The sequence below is a fragment of the Garra rufa genome, chromosome 6 (assembly GCF_049309525.1).
Source record: "Garra rufa chromosome 6, GarRuf1.0, whole genome shotgun sequence".
Lineage (NCBI taxonomy): Eukaryota > Metazoa > Chordata > Actinopteri > Cypriniformes > Cyprinidae > Garra > Garra rufa.
The window spans coordinates 34,035,169-34,057,201 of NC_133366.1; the positions used below are offsets into that span (position 1 = coordinate 34,035,169).

General features: G+C 35.7%; 1 protein-coding gene across 1 annotated transcript in view; it reads left to right on the forward strand.

Moving 5' to 3' along the window:
- Positions 1-22,033, forward strand: part of lrba (LPS-responsive vesicle trafficking, beach and anchor containing) — a 352,295-nt gene that overhangs the window by 297,526 nt on the left and 32,736 nt on the right. Inside the window, exon 47 of the mRNA XM_073842640.1 lies at positions 8,410-8,577. Within this exon, the coding sequence (XP_073698741.1) occupies positions 8,410-8,577 (168 nt within the window). The remainder of the gene's footprint in view (positions 1-8,409; positions 8,578-22,033) is intronic.

The following is a 22,033-nucleotide window of genomic DNA, read 5'->3' on the forward strand; positions in this document are numbered from 1 at the left end:
AGTTCAGAGTAGAAGTTAATCAGCACAGCCATCTATTCTAATCATTCTTTGTGTGCCATGGACACACACACACAGACATACTCATGACTGAATCAGACTGAATCACAGTCATTTGTGAGGCCCAGCCACTCTTAAACAGCTATCCAAATAATTCGCTCTCCACTGCACCTCAACCAAATGCATTCTGGGATAAAGGGTCTTGTTCTGCTACCTCTAATCACAGGCTCTTCTTTAGGCCTATTCAGACAGAATTAGTTTTATATAGGGAGGTGGGGTAAAGTAATAATTACCAGAGCTTATCCGTGATTTTGATCTTGAACCAGAGTGTCCGGGTCAGTAATTCCTCAAGACTGCACGTTCCATTGCTGGTAAAGATTACAGTGTCTTTTACCTTCTGTAAAATGGCCTGAAGGAATAATCACAGGTAGTAGCAGTCCTGTGTAAATTCAAGAGCTGGTTAAAAGCCTGTGAGTTGACTCATACCAGGCCACGTCCCGCACATACTGTAAGTGTTTCAAGAAGAGGTTGGTCAATGAAAATATACACTTCATAGCTTATCCAGGAAAATATCCTTCATAGACTTAGCTATAACGAAAATGGGAAAAGAGTGTTTGTATCCCGATAAAACAGTATGTGAATGGAGCTTAAAGGCAAAGTTTAAGCAATAATGAAATGATCCCATGATTAACTCACCATGAAGCCATCCTAGGTGTATGACTTTCATCTTTCATTTGAATACAATCGGAGTTACAGGAAAAAGTGAGGGAAAAAATGTATTTGATCCGCTGATGATTTTGTACGTTTTCCCACTGACAAAGAAATGATGAGTCTGTAATTTGAATGGTTTATTTGAGCAGTGAGAGACTGAATAACAACAAAAAAATCAAGAAAAATTCATTTCAAAAAAGTTATAAGTTAATTTGTATTTTAATAAGTGAATTATGTATTTGACCCCTTCACAAAACATGACTTAGTACTTGGTGGCAAAAGAGATCAGACATTTCTTGTAGTTGGCCACTAGGTTTGCACACATCTCAGGAGGGATTTTGTCCCACTCCTCTTTGCAGATCCTCTCCAAGTAATTAAGGTTTTGAGGCTGACGTTTGGCAACTCGAACCTTCAGCTCCCTCCACACATTTTCTATGGGATTATGGTGTGGAGACTGGCTAGGCCACTTGAGGACCTTAATGTGCTTCTTCTTGAGCCACTCCTTTGTTGCCTTGGCCATGTGTTTTGGGTCATTGTTATGCTGGAATACCCATCCGTGACCCAATTTCAATGCCCTGGCTGAGGGAAGGGGGTTCTCACCAAAGATTTGAAAGTACATGGCCTCATCCATCGTCCCTTTGATGCAGTGCAGTTGTCCTGTCCCCTTAGCAGAAAAACACCTCCAAAACATGATGTTTCCACCTCCATGTTTGACGGTGGGGATGGTGTTCTTGGGGTCATAGGCAGCATTCCTCCTTCTCCAAACATGGCGAGTTGAGTTGATACCAAAGAGCTCGATTTTTGTCTCATCTGACCACAACACTTTCACCCAGTTCTCCTCTGAATCATTCAGATGTTAGTTGGCAAACTTCAGACAGACATGTACATGTGCTTTCTTGAGCAGGAGGACCTTGCGGTTGCTGCAGGATTTCAGTCCTTCACAGCGTAGTGTGTTACCAATTGTTTTCTTGGTGACTATGGACCCAGCTGCCCTAAGATCATTGACAAGATCCTCCTGTGTAGTTCTGGGCTGATTCCTCACTGTTCTCATGATCATTGAAACTTTACGAGGTGAAATCTTGCATGGAGCCCCAGACTGAGGGAGATTGACAGTTATTTTGTGTTTCTTACAATTGCCAATAATCGCACCAGATGTTGTCACCTTCTCATCAAGCTGCTTGGCGATGGTCTTGTAGCCTATTCCAGCCTTGTGTAGGTCTACAATCTTGTCTCTGACATCCATGGACAGCTCTTTGGTCTTGGCCATGGTGGATAGTTTGGAATCTGATTGGATTGATTGCTTCTGCGGACAGGTGTCTTTTATACAGGTAACAAACTGAGATTAGGTGCACTTCCTTTAAAAGAGTACTCCTAATCTCAGCTTGTTACCTCTATAAAAGACACCTGGGAGCCAGAAATCTTGCTGATTGATAAGGGATCAAATACTTAAGTCACTCATTAAAATGCAAGTCAATTTATAACTTTTTGTCAGTGGTCAAACATACAAAATCAACAGGGGATCAAATAATTTTTCCCTTACTGTATAAAAAACAATGTCCTGGCTCTTCCAAGCTTTTTAATGGCAGCGAATGGTGCTCAAGATTTTGAAGCAAAATAAAGTGCATCCATCCATCATAATACATACTCCACATGGCTCCAGGGGGTTAAAGGTTGTATCAGCGATTTCTAGCCTGAAACATAAAGTGTAAAATTCAGCTGATCTTTCATCACGATCCGCTCGCTGCCTGCCCCATAAATTGTCTGTGAAAAAACCGCGTCTCTCTGGTCAGCCTAGGGTCCGAGATATGCCAAAAAAACAATCGGCACTACCAACCTTTCCACAGCAAAAACAAACATTGTTCCAACCAATCAGCGTCAGGGGTTTGGTGTTGTGGACTTTCGCTCCGCCTCCCTCACATCCCTGCACCAGTAGGAAAGTCCACAACACGAACCCCCTGACGCTGATTGGTTGGAACACGGTTTGTTTATCTGTGGAATAGTTGATAGCGCCGATTGTTTTTTTGGCATATCTCGGACCCTAGGCTGACCAGAGAGACGCGTTTTTTTCACAGACAATTTATGGGGCAGGCAGCGAGCGGATCGTGAAGAAAGCTCAGCTGAATTTGACACTTTATGTTTTAGGCTAGAAATCGCTGATACAACCTTTAATAAAGGCCTTGTGAAGTGAATCAATGTGATTGTGTAAGAAATACATATTTAAAACTTTCTAAACCATAATCTCTAGCTTTCGCTAACTGTCGTATATATGTGTTCACGAGACACTGGCCGTCCAGCATCTCATCGCACATAAAGTCCACATGTGTAATTAGTGTCACCACGATCTCTCTTAATCAATACTGTACAATCCAGCTGCCAATCAGATAAACCCGTCCGCCCATGTGTTCACCACTGCACTCCTTCGCCCTTGACAGCCCTGTATTCTAATGCAAAACAGCCAGATTGATTTGTTATGTGACATTTTAACATGGCCACAGACAGGTTACCTCTAAGTCCTTAAAATGCTTTTAAAGGGCTGCTAAAGACAGGGAAATGGTCAATGAAAGTCATAAAGAGCTCAGAGAGATCCATCTCGTAAAAAGACATGTTTGAAAGTATCATTAGCGTCTTACAGGACTATGTGTACACTCTAGGTTTTCTCTGAGCCTGGAAATCTGGTGATGTTAATGAAAATAGGAAAAAAAATTAAAATCTCTTATAGCAAAGTCTTCAGTGCTGTTTTATTTCTCAATGAGCTTGAAATTTGAAGGCTTTGGAAATGACATTCTCATAATTTTTAGATACTCCCCCAGTTGAACCTTGGCTGTAATTCGGTTCCTCTAGAGAGGAGAATAGATCAGACTCAAACTCTCCCCATGTCGCTGAATTAAATGCCTGGCTGCTATTGCTGGACGGTACCGTTACTCAAGTATGCCTGTCACAGTTTTTTCACAGTTTTTTTTTTCCGTTTTGACAAATATGAAGTGGTATTAGAAGTTATTGCTGGTTTCTGGTGTCAAATGTTTTCATTCAATTTTGGAATATTTGCCTCATTTATTTTCTATTTATTCCACAACATTTTTTTTCAAGATGCATTTTGCTTTCAGCCATCCTCAGTATTATTCTTTGTTGCATTTGTAGCATTTTTCTAATGTACAAAAGCAGTGCTGAAACGAAATTGAATACATTTTTTGATCCAGCAGCTGTGATAGCGGATCCCACAATTGCCAGAACACAAACACACACACACACACACACACACACACACGCATACACATACACACACATTTCCATAATGCTGATGATTCCCGGTGGATTCTATGGGACATACTGCCTCTACTAATTGGCACATCAATAATGCTCTCCAGATATGAGCAATCTTAATGAGGTGCATCTTACACACTCCTGGGCCTCTTTTGTACATACACATGAATTTAAAGGAATAGTTCACCCAAAACATGATTTTTATTATTTGCTCACCCTCATGTCATTCCAGACTTACATGCTGATGTTTTTCAGTGGAACATAATGTATATATATTTTCAAATAATCACACAACATTACTTCATAGTGGCCATGGCTGTCAAGATCCCAAATTGACCATAAAAATACAATAAAAGGCTCATGCGTTACTATGTTCCAAATCTTCAGGAGGCATAAAATAGCATTTTGTGATGAATATTAAAACATTGTTGTCCACTGATTTTCTTTTCTTTTCCTTTTGATAATTTCATGATGCTGCTTGGTGTTCTTTGTCATTTTAAGAATGACAAAGACATGTACATTTTATTTTCATTCATATTGTCGTTTGGTTTGGTTTTCTGTTGTTTTGTAAACTATTCAGTCACTGAAGAAATATCTAAAAAAAAATTATTTGTTTGTTTGGTTTGGTTTTCTGTTGTTTCTGTTTTTTATTGTAAACTGGTCAATAAAAGTCAGTCAGTTTTTGTTTGTTTTGGTTTAGTTTTTTATTGCTTTGCAAACTGGTCAATCACTCTCAAGAAATCTTCAAATGTGTTGTTTTGTATGTTTATTTTTATATTGTTGTGTAAACTGGTTAATCAAAAAATGTTTTGTGAAGTGGTCAGTTTGGTTTTTTTTTTAGTTTTGTAAAATAATCAGTCAGGTTTTGTTTAGTTTGGTTTGACTTTCTGTTTTGTAAACTGGTCAGTCACTCTCAAGAAATCTTTAAAAATGTGTTTTGTTTGGTTTGGTTTGGTTTTCTTTTGTTTTCTAAACTTGCCAGTCACTCAAGAAATCTTTACAAATAGTTTTTGTTTTGTTTGGTTTATTTGGTAGATTGTTTTGTAAACTGGTCAATCAAAAATGTTTTGTAAAGTGGTCAGTCAGGTTTTTTCTTTGTTTAGTTTAGATTTGTAAAGTAGTCAGTCAGGTTTTGTTTGTTTTGATTTTCAGCTGTTCTGTAAACTGGTCAATCACTCTCAAGAAATCTTAAAAAATATTATTTTGTTTTGTTTGGTTTATTTTTGGATTGTTTGGTGAACTGGCCAATCAAAAAATCTGTTGTGGCCACTCGTTTTTTTTTTTTTTAATTATTATTTTTTTTTTAGGTTTGTAAAGTGGTCAGTCAGGTTTCGTTTGTTTTGTTTAGTTTTGTAAAATGATCAGTCAGGTTTTGTTTGGTTTGGTTTGATTTTCTGTTGTTTTGTAAACTGGTCAGTCACTCTCAAGAAATCTTTAAAAATGTGTTTTGTTTGGTTTGGTTTTCTTTTGTTTTCTAAACTGGCTAATCACTGAAGAAATCTTTAAAAATATTATTTGTTTTGTTTGGTTTATTTGGTAGTTTGTTTTGTAAACTGGTCAATCAAAAATGTTTTGTAAAGTGGTCAGTCAGGTTTTTTTGTTTAGTTTACTTTAGATTTGTAAAGTAGTCAGTCAGGTTTTTGATTTTCATTTGTTCTGTAAACTGGTCAATCACTTTTAAGAAATATTAAAAAATATGTTTTATTTTGTTTTGTTTGGTTTATTTTTGGATTGTTTAGTAAACTGGCCAATCAAAATGTTTTATAGTCAGTCAGGTTTTTTTGTTTTGTTTTGTTTTGTAAAGCGGTCAGTCAGGTTTTGTTTGTTTTGATTTTCTATTGTTTTGTTTCTATTGACTGGTCAGTCACTCTCAAGAAATCTTGAAATGTGGTTTGTTTGGTTTATTTTTAGACTGTTTTGTAAACTGGTCAATCAATAAATGTTTTGTAAAGTGGTCAGTCAGGCTTTTTTGTTCGGTTTAGTTTTGTAAAGTAGTCAGTCAGTGTTTGTTTGTTTTGTTTGGTTTGATTTCCAATTGTTTTGTAAACTGGTCAATCACTCAAGACATTTTAAAAAAGATGTTTTGTTTGGTTTATTTTTGGATTGTTTGGTGAACTGGTCAATCAAAAAATGTTTTGTAAAGTGGTCAGTCAGGTTTTGTTTTGTTTTCTATTGTTTTTTTAAACTGGTCAGTCACTCTCATGAAATTTGTAAAAAAAAATCTGTTTTGTTTTTTGTTTAGTGTTTTGTTTGGTTCGGTTTTCTATTGTTTTGTAAAATGGGCAATCAATAACAAATTTTGTTTTGTTTCATTTTGTTTTGCTTTTATGAGAGATGACACATTTATCAGAGAGATATAGACATAATCTATAGATGTAAATCTGTCATATCAAACATCTTAACCTGACATTTTACTGCAAAAGCACTTACATCTCTTTGTATATATACACACATGCCCTCTGGGTTAGCATATGTGTTGTAGTCATTTTTAAAAAGGAATCTAATGTTGTAGGTACACATCTCCCCCCTCCTGTTTTGATGAAAGAGCATGGGTTCAGAGTGACACCCCTGCCTCAGGAGACCCTACCAAACGCTCTCTGCATCTCTGATGAGGTCAGGCCTCCCTGAGCAGAGTTCCCATCTCATTCCTGATTTTAGAGTTCCTTGATTAACATAAAGGCAGTCCTCTGGAGAGTTGGTGTCCAATAACATCGCCCCCCTCTTTGTTTCCCCTCGCTGATTGACACAAGATGGCGGCCCACATTAAATGCCCATCAGCCTTTGCATTAAGTTTGGAAACAGACAAGTCATGGAACAACATGGGGTCAATCCATCCACATAATAAACTAAAAGACTCAGAGGAACAGGTTATTTTTAATGAAATTGTTTTAGACAAATAGATTAAGTGGAATAAATCTGCATGTTTTAGGCAAGTGCTTGTAATAAATGCTGTGCATTGCTAAAAGTAGCACAGGTTTGTGTATAGCAATAGCCAACAATACATTGTATTGCTCAAAATTATACATTTTTCTTTAATGCCAAAATTCATTGGGATATTAAGTAAAGATCATGTTCCATAAAAATATTTTGTAAATTTCCTACCGTAAATATATCATAACTTAATCTTTGATTAGTAATATGCATCGCTAAAGACTTAATTTGGACAACGTTAAAAGTGATTTTCTCAGTATTTAGAATTTTTGCATCTTCCATTTCCAGATCTCATCCAAATATTGTCCTATCCTAACAAACCCTACATCAATGGAAAGCTTATTTATTCAACTTTTAAATGATGTATTCAGAAAATTGACTCTTATGACTGGTTTTGTGGTCCAGGGTCACATATAGAGTAAGCAGTAGTGAGTATCATCCTGATTATAAACTAAGCAATTATTTCCAACCTTTGTGTGAATTTCCACTGCATGCATACTTGTGAAGATATCTCATTGATATGCAACCAAACCAAGCAATGCAATTTTTTGCTAGCATTTATTAGTCTTGTAATATCACTTATAAAGTTATCACTGCACAAGAGCTGAACTAGTTTGCTGTCAAACCTGTTGTCATATTGCAAATGGCACGTTTCACAGCGTCTCTCATTGCCCTTCTGATTTAAAGTTCTAATTAAGAAAGCTTGGAGTGCAAATTAAGCGGAATTAGCTGTCAGCGAATTCCCATTTAAATGAGCGATGCTGAGACCCTTCCGGTAAGCATTTAAATGATATAAATTGCAGTTTAAGTGCAGGGCCTAATGTTTGTCTCGAAATTAATGTGACACAAGGCAGCAATGACAATCAAGGCTCTTCTCATACTCATTTGGGCTCGTTTAGAGGCCTTTGTGCCCACACAGCTTTGAGCAAATTAACACAATTGCTGTTTTTTATGAGCAGTCATAAACGGAGGCCCTCCTTTGGCGGCTAATGAAGAGAGAAACAGCTTGCGTTTCAATGTTATGACAGTCAAAGAACAATCATAGCTCCGAAAACAACAACACACTCAGACGCCCCGTAGCACGTAGAGATGAGACTAAACAAAGGAGCAAAGATATCTCATCCTGCTTATGTAAGATGATCTGCTTTGCTCCAGCGGTTCTGTCCTAGAAGCATATGCTTGTAATTTGTGTGTATTATGTCATTTGTGACTGTTGAAAGCACATTTTGACAGATCCCGTTACCCATGCTACTTGGTTACGTTCTCTGAGGAGCTTTCCCTGAGTTGTTGGGCATGTGAAAAAATTAAAGAAATAACAAATCTATCACAATCTGGGGTGAATTCACTTAGCAGTCATGCCACATGTTATTTTACTCTTATTCACTAATTACTTTCAATGTAGCTTATTTACCCACATCTTGATGTAGCTTTTTTTTGGGGTGGTGTGCTCTCTTGGTCTTGTGCCACTGAGTCTGAATGACAGTAGTTATATCTCTTTTTTTTTTATAGGCTCTGGAAAGTGAGTTTGTGTCCTGTCAGCTGCATCAGTGGATTGATCTGATATTCGGTTACAAGCAGCAGGGACCTGAGGCCGTCAGAGCACTCAATGTTTTCTACTACCTGACTTATGAAGGAGCAGTCAACCTCAGCTCCATAACTGACCCCATGCTTAGAGAGGTAAGTGTTTCTTTCTTGTACACATACTGTACACTATCTGAATATTTTAAATATTTTCAGTGTTTTTGAAAGAAGTCTTTTATGCTCACCAAGGCTGCATTTATGTGTTCAAAACAGTAATATGTTGTCTATTTTAACATATTTTAAAATGTAGTTTATTCATGTGATGCCAAACTTAAATTTTCAGCAGCCATTACTCCAGACATCAGTGTCACATGATTCTTCAGAAATCATTCTAATATGCTGATTTGGCGTTCAATTATTATTATTTATTATTGATGCTCAATTATCAATAATGATTCTTATTATTAAGAATGTTAAAAATAACATTTACACTGCCGTTCAGCAAGATTTTTAATGTTTTTTTAGAGAATTCACTTATGCTCATCAAGGCTGCATTTATTTGATCAAAAAGACAGAAAAAAACTGTAAGCTATTATTACAGATTAAAATATGATTTGATCTATTTTAATATATTTTAAAATAGAATTTATTCCTGTGATGCAAAGCTTAATTTTCATCAGCCATCACTCCAGTCTTCAGCGTCACATAAACTTTGAGAAATCATTCTAATATGCTGATTTATTGCTTTTATTATCAATGTTGGAAACTGTTGTGCTGAATAATATTTTTTTGGAACCTGTGATTCCGTTTGATGATTAAAAAGGTAAAAGAACAGCATTTATTCAAAGTAGAAATCTTTTCTAACAATATAAGTCTTTGCTTAACTTTTTGTCAATTCAACACATTTTTGGTGAATAAAAGTATTAATTTCTTTAAAAAAAAGAAAGAAAGAAAGAAAGAAAGAAAGAATAACAATTTACTGACCACAAACTTTTAAATGGAAGTTATATTGTTACAAAAGACTTCTATTTTAAATAAATGCTGTTGTTTTTACCTTTTTATTTATTAAAGAATCCTAAAAAAAAGTATCACAGGTTCCAACAAAATATTAAGCAGCACAGCTGTTTTCAACATTGATAATAAATCAGCATATTAGAATAATTTCTGAAGCATCTTGTGACACTGAAGACTGGAGTAATGATGCTGACAATTCAGCTTTGAATCACAGGAATAAATTACATTTACAATTACAAAATATATTAAAATAGAAAACTTATTTTACATTTAAATAATATTTCATAATATTACAGTTTTTCTGGATTTTTTATCAAATAAATGCAGCCTTGATTAACATAAAAAGTCTTATTGATCCCAAACTTTTGCACAGTAGTGTATATTTGAAACAGAAATCTTTTGTAACATAATAAATGTATTTTACTATACATTTCAAATAATTTAATACTCACTTGCAAAAAATCTATAATAATAATATAAAAAATATAAATTAAGTTTTAAAATATATATATTTTTTTTAGCTTGACCTTTTTCGGATGGTAATTGTTTCTCATGTGGATGTTTGTAAAAATAAAATAAAACCTCAGTGATAAAACTCGTGGATTCTAGCAGTGATTTATTCACAGTGGAGAAGCGAGTTCTGTGATCCTACGAACCTGGGAATGCACTGCTCACATGGCCAGTCGCATGATCATTTAATTTATATTTAATTACATAATTCAAATTTAATAAAATCCTATTTATTATTTGATTATTAAATCCTTAAAGATAAAGAAAAAAGATGTGCCATTTCTCAAAATTATGGATGTCATTAAAATGTGAGGATTAGCAGAAATAACTTAATGCAACCTATAAAAATTGCTCTTGTAAAAACTTTCCAGCATTCAAATTACAGTGAAGAGCAACAGTTACCGTACAGTGTTTGGCAGTGGCCAAAAATGATTTAACCAGTGAATTTAGAATCGATTTCTTCTTGTAAACTATATGAATGAACTATATGAATTCAGACAGCAATTAAATTAACAAGTGACCTTGGTGTTTGTCAAAAACAGTAGGTATTTTGGCAGGGTGTTTTTACAGGGGTTGTGAGAGAAAAACGCCAACATTCTGGATTTGGACGGCAATAAAATCACTGACTAACCCCTCTGTAAATGTTGAAAATAGCTTAGCTCCCCCATGAGAAACAATTAGCGTCTGAATTGAGCTAAAGACTGTTCTAAAAAGTTGGCTTACTGGTTTTATCTGCTATATACTTTTTGGCAAAATTCTAAGGCAGTGTCAAATGTATCCTTTGCAGAAGAGGCAATAATAGAATGCACTGTAATGACCTTCATAAAAAAAAACTCATGTTTCATTCAATATTGAAAAAAATAAAATATATATATATAAAATGTTAAGACGCTGCCCATGTTGTCAGTAAGCAGAGAAGCTGCACACTAGGTTTTGGAACAGAGCTATTGTAAACAGGTTTGAGCTTCAGCAGACACTTACAAAACATTTGTTCAGCTGTTACTGTGAGCCCTGAAGACATACTACAGACTCAATAGGAATCTCTCTTTCGGCGTTTCCTTCTTTCTCTCTCTCTATCCCAAACTCATTTATTATTCATCTCTTTCTCTCTGGGAGCTGCCACACAGAAGCACAAACCAGTTCAAACAGATCTAGCTCACTAACTGCCCCACTGACAGCTACAGATGTCCTTCAAACAGATCCAGGTACTGCCTTTCCCTGAGGAATGGCACTATCTGATCTGAGATCCAACACACAAATAGTAGGTTTGGGAAAAGACAAGAAGTTACTTTTAAATCTACAGTGCCACAGACAAAAAAAAAAAAAAAAACATTGTTTTTTGCTTCATTCGTAAAATTGCAGTCTGAATTAATTAAATAAAAGAAGCCCTGTTTAAACCGGCAGCGGATGTAGAGGACTGTACACATTCAGTAGCATCACTGCTGGCATAAAGAACATTTACCATTCAAGACTATCTGCTTTACATCATCCCAGACGAGTAGGATGTTGGTGTTACCGAACCTGGCATGGTGGTCTGTAATCCATTATTTAAAGACACTGTTATTTGGTTGTTCCTTGCATTACTGTCCTGGATGGGAGCCTAACAGGAGTATGAGCCAGATTGCATCAAACCCTTGATATATAGAGACTTTAGTTAGAGTATAAGGCATATTTAATAGGACACAAATGAAAACACTGATGTAATAGACGGAAATACCGCTGCTGCTGTACTACTGTATGCTGCGGTGTTGATTATTCAGACTTTTTTTTAAGTTGTTTTGTCAGCTAATAGGTCAACACACAGATTCACAACAGTAAAACATTCAATGCACTGGACATTCATCCTTCACAGACCCAAATTAATTAGTGTAAAAATACACAAATGTATTGGTGATTTAAAAAAAAATATATTGTTTTTGCCTCTACCGAGGACATGGCATAACTTATGAATGAAATATTATTATTATTATTATTATTATTATTATTTTATGCTCTAAACAATGTAATGACATAAAAAAAAATAAGATTTTTTTTTGTTTTGTTTTTAACTATTTAGTACTTACCAAATAGTTTTTAATGCTACCAAAATTACATTTTAAAATCTAACTCAATAATTTGCATCGTTTGTTGAATAAATAAGTAAGCAAGTACAACGATTGCAAATAAGATTTAGGGTGTGTTTGAACTCTGGTGCGATTGCTTTGTTAGTGTGGTTCATTTGAGTAAGTGTGAACGCTGCCATATGAGCCTTGATGCGCACCAAACAAGCGGACCGAGACCGCTAAAAAGATGGGTCTTGGTACATTTCCAAACAAACTGCAGGAAGTAATGACAAGATGCGTCACTATGCGACATGATTTCACGAAGGGAACAAGCAGTGCATCCAAAACAAAATGAGCGGGGGCTAACGTGGAGCATCGAGGAGGTACATTACCTTTTATAAGCTTTTTGTGAGTTCCCAGGTGGTGAAAATAAAATCATTTGTAAGTTACATGGAACAATGAGCATTTTTAGGTTCGCTTTAAAAAATGGCAGTGTAATCGCTAAGCGTACCAGGACCAAATGTATAATTTTCCTTTTTTGTCTGGCCCAAATAAACCAAACTACTGTACAAGTGTGAACACACCCTTAAATTGTCTTTTGGAGAAACTGATCCTAGACCAGTAGATACAGCTTACAGCTTTATCCCATGGCAGCAATTGGAAGCTTCAGATAGTGAATTAAACAAGGTAACTGTACCTCAGGTTCAACTGTATGCTTATATCCACACATCAAATTTACATAACCTCCGCATTTCTATAGCATGTCTGCCGCAGCGGTCACACAGTGCCATTCTTTTCCTCCAATGAAGCTGTTGTGTGGCTGTGAATGTGTGCATTGGGGCAGTCACTGGTGTCGGAGCGGTTCCAGTCTTCCTGCCCTTCATGCTCAGTGACTGAGGCTGATTAATGGCTCGGCTCACCTTATTCCCATCTAGGTGTTCTTGCTATCCCTTTATAGCTCTTTCCTTCCTTCACTGCATGCTTCCTTTCTTTTATCTGTTCATCCTCCTCCATCTAGCCATTCCTTGAGCCATTCATACTGTCCATCGTTCTCCTCTTGCCCCTTAATGTGCTATCTATTTCTTCATCCCTCTATCTGATGCAGATTCATTGCCTATCTGCTCCAGTCATCTCTCCAGTTCAGCCCATTACCCTGCACACTTCCTGTTTAATAAGAAGAGGTTAAATGGGATTCCTCACGCCTGACTGCCACTCCACCATTCACAGGCCATTAGGAGATCAATAAATTCACATGGCCGTGTCTGCAATCAAACTGTAATAAACATGCTTGAAAAAAAAATGTTTTTTACGGAATCTAAGGCATAAGAGAAAAGAGTTAGAGAGAGAATGCATATCAGAACAGCACTGATGAGAAACACAGGCCTTGAATGTTAAGTATGCATACATTTTTTGTGCAATATTGTAGGTCTGTCATCCTTTTACCTTGAAGACATTATGGTCTCAGCTGCACCTCAGCTGTGTCCAAAATTAACACATTGGCCAAGGACTAATAAAATAAGAAATAAAATGGTAATGGTTGGTAAATCTATAATAAATACATACATACATTGGTGGCCAAAATTATTCGAACACTAGTATTTTCACCAGCTAAATTGGTTTTAAGTCTGTTATTTCTATCTTTTGCTGTAATGTGTCTGTAGGAAATATCAGTTTACATTTCCAAACATTCATTTTGCCATTAATTGTGATAATCCGGTGAGATTTTTGTTTGCACAAGGAGTCTGACAACAGCCAGTGCTCCACACAGAGATTTGATTTCATCATTATCCAGTCTGTCTGGAATGACATGAAGAAACAGAACAAACTGAGACAGACTAGACAGACCAGAAGAACTGTGGCAATGTCTCCAAGATGCTTCAAGAAACCTACCTGCAAAGCTACAGAACTGTTAATAGTTTTAGATTTTCTTTATCAGTTAACTTGTATTAACTAAATTAAATCAACATTCGGTGTGACCATAGTTTTTCAGGTAGCTTTTTAGTTAGGTCTCTTGAAGCATCTTGGAGACGTTGCCACAGTTCTTCTGGATTTAGTCTGTCTCAGTTTGTTCTGTTTCTTCATGTCATTCCAGACAGACTGGATGGTGAGATCAGATCTCTGTGTGGAGCACTGGCTGTTGTCAGACTCCTTGTGCCAACAAAAATCTTACTGGATTATTACAATTAATGGGTAAATGAATGATTGGAAATATAAACTGATATCTCCTACTGACACACTACAGCAAAAGATAGAAATAACTGACTTAAAACTAATTTTCTTAGCTGGTGAAAATACCAGTGTTCTAATAATTATGGTCACTACTGCAAATACAGTACATACATATGCAATAGTGATAATTGTGAAGTAAAGTAAAAATGTGGGCATCACTTACTCACCTTCATTAAATTCCAAAGCTGTTTGAGTATCTATCTTAGATGGAATGCAAAAGAAAAAACGTTTTTAAAAAGATTGTTTTCTTTAGACTAGAGCTTTCACACTTTAGAGTACTTGCAAAATGTGTAAAGGTATAAGAATGTGTGTGCTATTCCAAGTTTCTTGAAGCTAGATGACAGCTGTCATTATTCATGTCATTATTCAAGTCACTATTCCATGAAAATCTTCCCTTCCATTTGGCTTAACAAATCAAACAGTCCGGTTCTTGAACACGTCACTCAACAGATTCACTGAGATATCATTCAAAGGAACAGTTTGTTCACAAATTGAACATTGTTACATTTCTCATTAACTTATTTTTACAAGATTTCCAGCATACAATTAATTAAAAGTGAAAAAGTCACCTTTTGTGTTCTGTCAGTCAGTCGATCATTGAAATGACATGAATTTTACATGAATGAAGTTATTTTATGTACAAGTTTGTGAGAAGGCAATTTGGAGGACAAGGTTTAGGAGAGAGTGAGCAATTTAAAGATATTTGCAAAACGGTCCCTCAAGTTTTGCTTAGAATTAGCAAAGAATTACTGGTATGTGAGTCAGCACAGAATTGACCCTTCGCAAAGACCCGCCCCCTTAGTTACTGTTGCTAAGTCCGACAAGCCGTGGCCTCTCAATCCACACATCATGTTCTTACGCAGTAAAAAATACATTGCAAAGTAAAGAGGAAACTGACAACACACCAACAGACAAGAATGTCTCAGAGTCTCAGCTTTCAAATTGTGTAATTATTTTGTAATAAATTCAAACAGTAAATACCATTTTATGGCTCTTTAAATGTGCCGATCGCTATAGTGCCTTAGTTCAAGCGACACTTTTTCCTCTCTACTAGTTATAGCACGAAATAAACATGAACATTAGAAGGTATCTAGTTTCAACCACTGAAATGTATTAATACACACAATTTTTCAAGTCCAAGTCCACCAAGAATCTATTCTCGTCTCTAGTTTGTTTGGCAGACAAAATGTACAGATTCTGCATTATGATTGGTCAGATTGACTGTCAGTTATGATTAATGTTGATCTGAAGTGTTGAAAAAGTCATGTATTCCATATGGCTGTTCTGACTGAGGTCACATTGCAAAAAGCTGTTCCTGTATCATATTTAGGGATACATATGGAAGTGACCCAAATCAGAACTGAAAAGATCAGATTCCATGTGGTTTATACTGTTTACACGGTTATGAAAAAACAGATATGAGTCACATATGAGCACAAGAAATCAGGAAATTTGGGCCACTTCTCATGAATTCTGAACATAGCCAATGTGCTGTTTGACAGTATTATGCAGTGTAAAAAAGTCGGTTGGTGGTAACGCATTACAAGTAACGTGAGTTATGTAATCAGATTACTTTTGTCAAGTAACTATTAAAGTAATGCATTACTTTTTAATTTGCAAGACATTATCTGAGTTACTTTTTAAAATAAGTAACACCAGTTACTTTGTTTTCCAATTGATAGACTAAATGCTCTCCTGTCCCCATGTTGAGAGAAATCGGAAGTACAGAGGCGTTGTGTGCGCTGTGTAAACAGGAATGTACAATAAATTAATATACAAACTTAGAATTTGACGCAAACCTGCAATGATTAAATATGTTAAATAACACAAATATCCTTTATGTATTTAATCCCATTTTATTAACCAATGTCTTTGCTGCTGACCTTTGATCCAGTTCAACCATGCTAATAAGCAAAAATGACTTTAGATAAACTAACATTTGTGCTTTATTGGTTTTTCATTTTTGAAGAGTGTTGAACCTTCTTCTCTTGCATTCTACTGTACAGACAGGAATTTACTTTTCCTTATTCATAGGCTTGTTCATGTCACTTTGTGGTGTGAAAGGGCTTTTACCTTTGCTAAAAACAGAACTTTTTATATTAAAAACAAACAAAAGCCCTGCCCAGATTTAAAAAGTAGTGCAAAAGTAACGTAACACATCACTTTCCATTAAAAGTAACTTAGTTACTTTTTTAAGGAGTAATGCAATATTGTAATGCATAACTTTTAAAAGTAACTTTTCCCAACGCTGGCCATAATGACTATATATATTTGTAAAACAAAAATCCATAAATTCAATTTTCAATTCAGTCACTATTGGAAGGTGTGGCGAAAAGTCAGTTTTGGACCCTGACTGTGCGTCACGGCCCGGTTTGTAGAGTTAAATTAGAAAAAATAAACAAGTAGGGTGTAGTTTAGCGTGGCTCTTAGAACAGCATGTATGTTTGTCTGGAAACAGCAGGTATGGCACCAGCTCTGGATCTTCTCAGATGGGGTTGTGGGGAAACCAACTCGTGGGTTCTGGTTCAAGTTTTAGTTTTGCATCTTGCATATCAGGTCTGGTTTGGGCAGGACTGGGATTTGTCAATCTTAGCAGCTGAGTTTGATGGTAAACCGCATGTGTGCAATTCTATGTACGTAGAACCCAGTGTGCACACGTGTGTGTGCGTGTAGAGTGTGGGGCGTGTGGAATGTCTCACGGCAGATTAGGGTCACTCAGGAGACTGGGCCATGTTTACTCAGACGATGATTACTTCCTGTCTTTGCCCTGCCACCACAAAAAAGAACATGACAGGCACAAAGGGTTCCCTTTGCACATGAAATAACCGCGCACACACATACACACAGTCCTTTTTCCTCCAATCAAGCCCACTTTTACTCATGTCCGATACTATCTGACCTTTAAAAGGCTTACATTTAAAGAAAACCCCTTCCCCCAAAACCTCTTCTAAGTGTTCATAGGGACCTCATTATGCAAAATAAGAAAATTTGGTCACAGCTTGTTGTACAGCTAAATTGCCTTGTCAAGGGTTAGAGTAAATCAGGAGACCCATGGAGCATGACTGTGTGTGTACGTATGTGTGTGTTTGTGTGTGTGTGCATACATTCGGGGTATTTCCATCATTTAAATGTGTAGAATGTAAAGAGACCTCATCAGATACGCACTAGTGCTCCTAAAGAGATTGGCCCCTCTAGCATGGCTAGCTCCCATATAACCTTCTCTCCTCATTGGCTGGATGCTCTGACCTGAGAACTGCCTCATTCTACTGTGGTAGTAAATGTCAGGAGAAGATTTAATGAGGATGGGTCAGGTGCCTGGGCAAGACGCATCCACATATTAGCTTAAACAAACCGTCCCAATGTGACACGCTCGACCTTCATCCTGTTGGTGATGCCAAGTCCTATGCCACAGCATTGCATGAAACAATACGGTCTGTTTGAGATCTCAGTGTTCTGTCCCAATGTTTGGGATTGAATGGAGTGGATAAATATGTAGATAACTCTTTCATTTCAAGTGAAGTTGTATACTTACATTTAGCTTGTGAATTTAAATGGTTGTGAAAGACAGAAGTACAGACTTTTCAAAATGCTGTACTGTGTTAAGGTCCATAAATTTTCAGATGGGAAAGTTTGAGACTATATGTGACCCTGGACCACAAAACCAGTCTTAAGTAGCATGGGTAAATTTGTAGCAATAGCTAAAAATACATTGTATAGGTCAATATTATAGATTTTTATGCCAAAAATCATTAGGATATTATGTAAAGATCATGTTCCATGAAGATATTTTGTAAATATTTTTGTAAATATATCAAATCTGAATTTTTGATTAGTAATACACATTGCTAAGAATTTAATTTGGACAACTTCAAAGGCGATTTTCTCAATATTTTGATTTTTTTTTTTTTGCACCCTCTGATTCCAGATTTTCAAATAGTTATATCTCGGCCAAATATTGTCCTATCCTAACAAACCATACATCAATGGAAAGTATATTTATTCAGCTTTCATTCATGTATTCATGTATTGAAAGTTGTATTCAGTTGTATAAATCTCAATTAAAAAACAAAAAACAAAAAAAAAACGTTATGGCTGGTTTTGTGGTCCAGGGGACACATATGTAATATTGGCACCCTTGGTAAACATGAGTAAAGGTGGTTGTGAAAATAAATTTGCATTGTTTATTATTTTGATCTTTCATTTAAAAAATTTCACAAAATTGTAACCTTTCATTGAAGTAAAACATTTGAAAGTGGGGGGAAACTCACATTATGATAAAAATGCTTATCTCACATGCATGTTGTCCACAATTATTGGCAGCTCTAGAAATTTTTATGAGTAAAATATGAGTAAAACTCCCCAACAATTGTTTTACTTCAGTGACAGATTATATTTTGCGATTTAAAAAAAAAAAAGATAGATCAAAAAAGATCAACAATGCAGATTTATTTTCACAGCCACCTTTGCTCATATTTACCAAGGGTGCCAATATTAGTGGAGGACACGGTATTTAAAAAAAAAAAAAAAAAAAAAAATTCAATTATATTATCAGAATCTAAAGAATTAGCTTACGTTTCATGATGTTTCATTATTTGGTATGTCCACCTTTTGCTTTTGAGCAGCACTCAAGCTGTATGAACTCTGATAATACGTGTTATCCAGCACAACTTCACAATATTCCAAAAAACCTGTCTTATCAGATTCAGTGTTTGTAAGTGGTTTTATTTTATTTTATTTTTGTATACTAGGTTATGTTTTCCAAATTAAATATGCCATCCACTTGTACTAAGGTCTTTGAAACTACTTTGAACTAAATGCCTTACACAAATAGTGACTTGACTGAAAAAGACTGTAAGATCACATACTGAATAGGTGACGCAATGTGGTTTTGCCCAACACCAAAGACTTGGTCAAGAAATGAAGAACTGATGCCACACGGAGTGTCAAATTCCATTGCTTTTGAGTAGAAATCAACCAATCATATAATTGAAACGAGGTGTCTTCCCTTGCGTGGCCTCTTCTGAACCCCGCTTCTTTAGAATGGTATTTCCAGACACAGTAGTCCTGTCATCTGTGTTCCATCAATGCCTCTAATGAGATCACTAGTGGATTTACACTATATAAAGAAGAGTTTGTGTGGTGGAGGCTATTGTTACCAGCAGAGTGGGCCGAACCAGATCAAAGCAGGAGAGTGGGATGAAGAAAGAGAGATGCAGAGCAGAATAAGAGTTAGAAACAGACGGAAAGGATTGATGTAAAGAAGTGCAGTCTGAGCAGAGTGGAAAAAGAGAGAGGTGGAAGAGTGAAGAAATACAATGGAGGGACGTGGAAAGCCTCCTGACTTCCTGATGCTTTCATGAATGCAGTCAGAGCAAAAACAGTAAGACAAGAGCTGGGACATTTCTGGCATACCTCTCTCTCTCTTTAGCGTGGGATTGCGATTAATGGTTTCTCTATTGGTTCATGAAAATCCCATCAGAGATTCCAAATGCATCACACACATCTGAGCTTGACCAAGCTGCACTGTGCAACAGAGTGATACTTGCACTGATGCAGTAGGGCCAAGTGATCGAATATTCATAATTAGCAATGATTTTGGTGTCAGTACAAAATTAGGCAATTTTACAATTTTAAAGCACTTTTTATTTATTTGTTTATGCATTTTTTTTTTTTTTGGGTCTTATTTGTGGTTTCATGAGACTTCCTTGTGTCGTTATTGTTTAATAACATCTCTGATTTAAAACATTTAGCAGCAAACATTTATGTGAATCAGTTTAATCTGTCTGTGAGTTAATGCAGTGTACACACACATTTTTATTCTGGATTTTTTTTCTCAATTTGACACCACTATTAAATATGCATTTAGTAAACAATAATGTGACATATGTATATGTATGTATATGTGTGATTGTGATATTTGTAGATAGATAGATAGATAGATTATGACGGCGTTTTTTATTGTAATCTTTAAAAAAAGATTACAATATTAAAGTCGAAATTACGAGATAAAGATAAAGTCAAATTATAAAGAATAATGTCGAAATGTTTAGAGAATAAAGTCAAAATCTTGAGAATAAATTCAAAATTACGAGAATTAAATTGTAGCAATTAAAGTTTTAATATTTTGAGATATGCATACGCATGCAAATGGCCCGGATTGGGAGCACCGGGAGAAGTTTCCAGGCCACCGATTTTTTTTTTTTTTTTTTGGAATATATGTGGAATTATTAGCAGAAATCATACCATGTGTTATACTCGCAAGGACACTATGCTTGGAAATAATACTTCACATCTACGATTACATTCATTAGGCCTATTTGTAGTTAGTCAGCCACCCAATAATTGCAATAAGCTTTGTGCTTTTGGTACTTTTAGTATAAAACAAAGTCTCAGCATTCAAAATCTGTAAGTTTTATAGCACAATACAAACAATGTGTCTTGCAATAATGTGTTTTTCACGCTTTATAATATGGCAGGACAGATCGCTGTATTCATGTGAATCAATCGTCTTTTTCATTAAAATTTCAACTTCATTAAATTATACTGTTTTCTTTAAGAGATGAAACATGAAAATGCCACCACCTACTCTGCAAAAAACATCTGTGGCATCCAATCTTTCATTCCTCACATGTAGTTAATTAAAAACACCAATAAAAGGTTATAAGGACATTTAAAAGGTTGAAGTGGACTACAACTCGTTAACATAACTTATATTGTTGTCTTTTCTAAGGTATGTAAGTGTCTATTCACAAGCTGTTTTATTCATGGTGTAATACAGTAAATTATTGGAAATAATATTTAACGTCTTCCGTACATTATTTGTAGCGTGCTAGCCACAGTAATCACAATAGATTTGTGATTTTTTTTTGTTTTTAATGTAACACAGCTCAGCTTTCAAATTCTGTCAGTTTAATCATGAAATACAAATTATAAATGTGTTTTTCCTCTTTATTTCAAGTTTATAGCACGATATTAACATGAAGGAATGTAAGAAGGAATGAAAAAAACCGTATAGCCTAATTTAATGAAACAATCTGGTCCATTTGCATGCGCAAAAGGCTAGAATATACTCTCAAAATATAATAACTTTAATCTTGTAACTGCTACGAATTAATTCTCGAAATATTAAGACTTTATTCTCATAATATAAAGACTTTATTCTCGTAATATTGACCTTATGCTCAAAATATTAAGACTTTATTCTCGTAATATTGACCTTATGCTCAAAATATTAAGACTTTATTCTCGTGATATAAAGACTTTATTCTCGTAATATTGAATTTACGCTCAAAATATTAAGACTTCAATCTCATAGTCTTAGATTTTTTTGTAACGTGGCACTACGCCGCCTTAGATATTCATAAATAAATATTAAAGATTATATATACATTTTGTTGCTATATCATCCAGCCCTAAAAGACAGAGATGTAAAACCACGTTTGTATATGCTCCTACTGTGAGAAGCCTGTCCATATTTCTGCCTTTTATTTGTCAGTGTTGCTCTGCCTCAAATTGTTTTTATGGTCAAGATCCTCTCTCTAGTCTTACTCCAGTCCGCACGCACACTTTTCTCTGCTTTAACACACTCTTAGACACAGAAATGCACATAAATCCAACTCCTGTGTAGCCTTTTCCCATTATTATGATCATTATTTCCACCACTTTTCTTTTCTTACTTTTTTTCCACACACACACACACACACACACACACACACACACACACACATTACTTTGTGTCTGTATTAGCTGATATTGTCCAGGGCAAGTTAGCCACTATCTCAAGGTGACGTTTATAGTCCTATATCTCTTCATTAGTG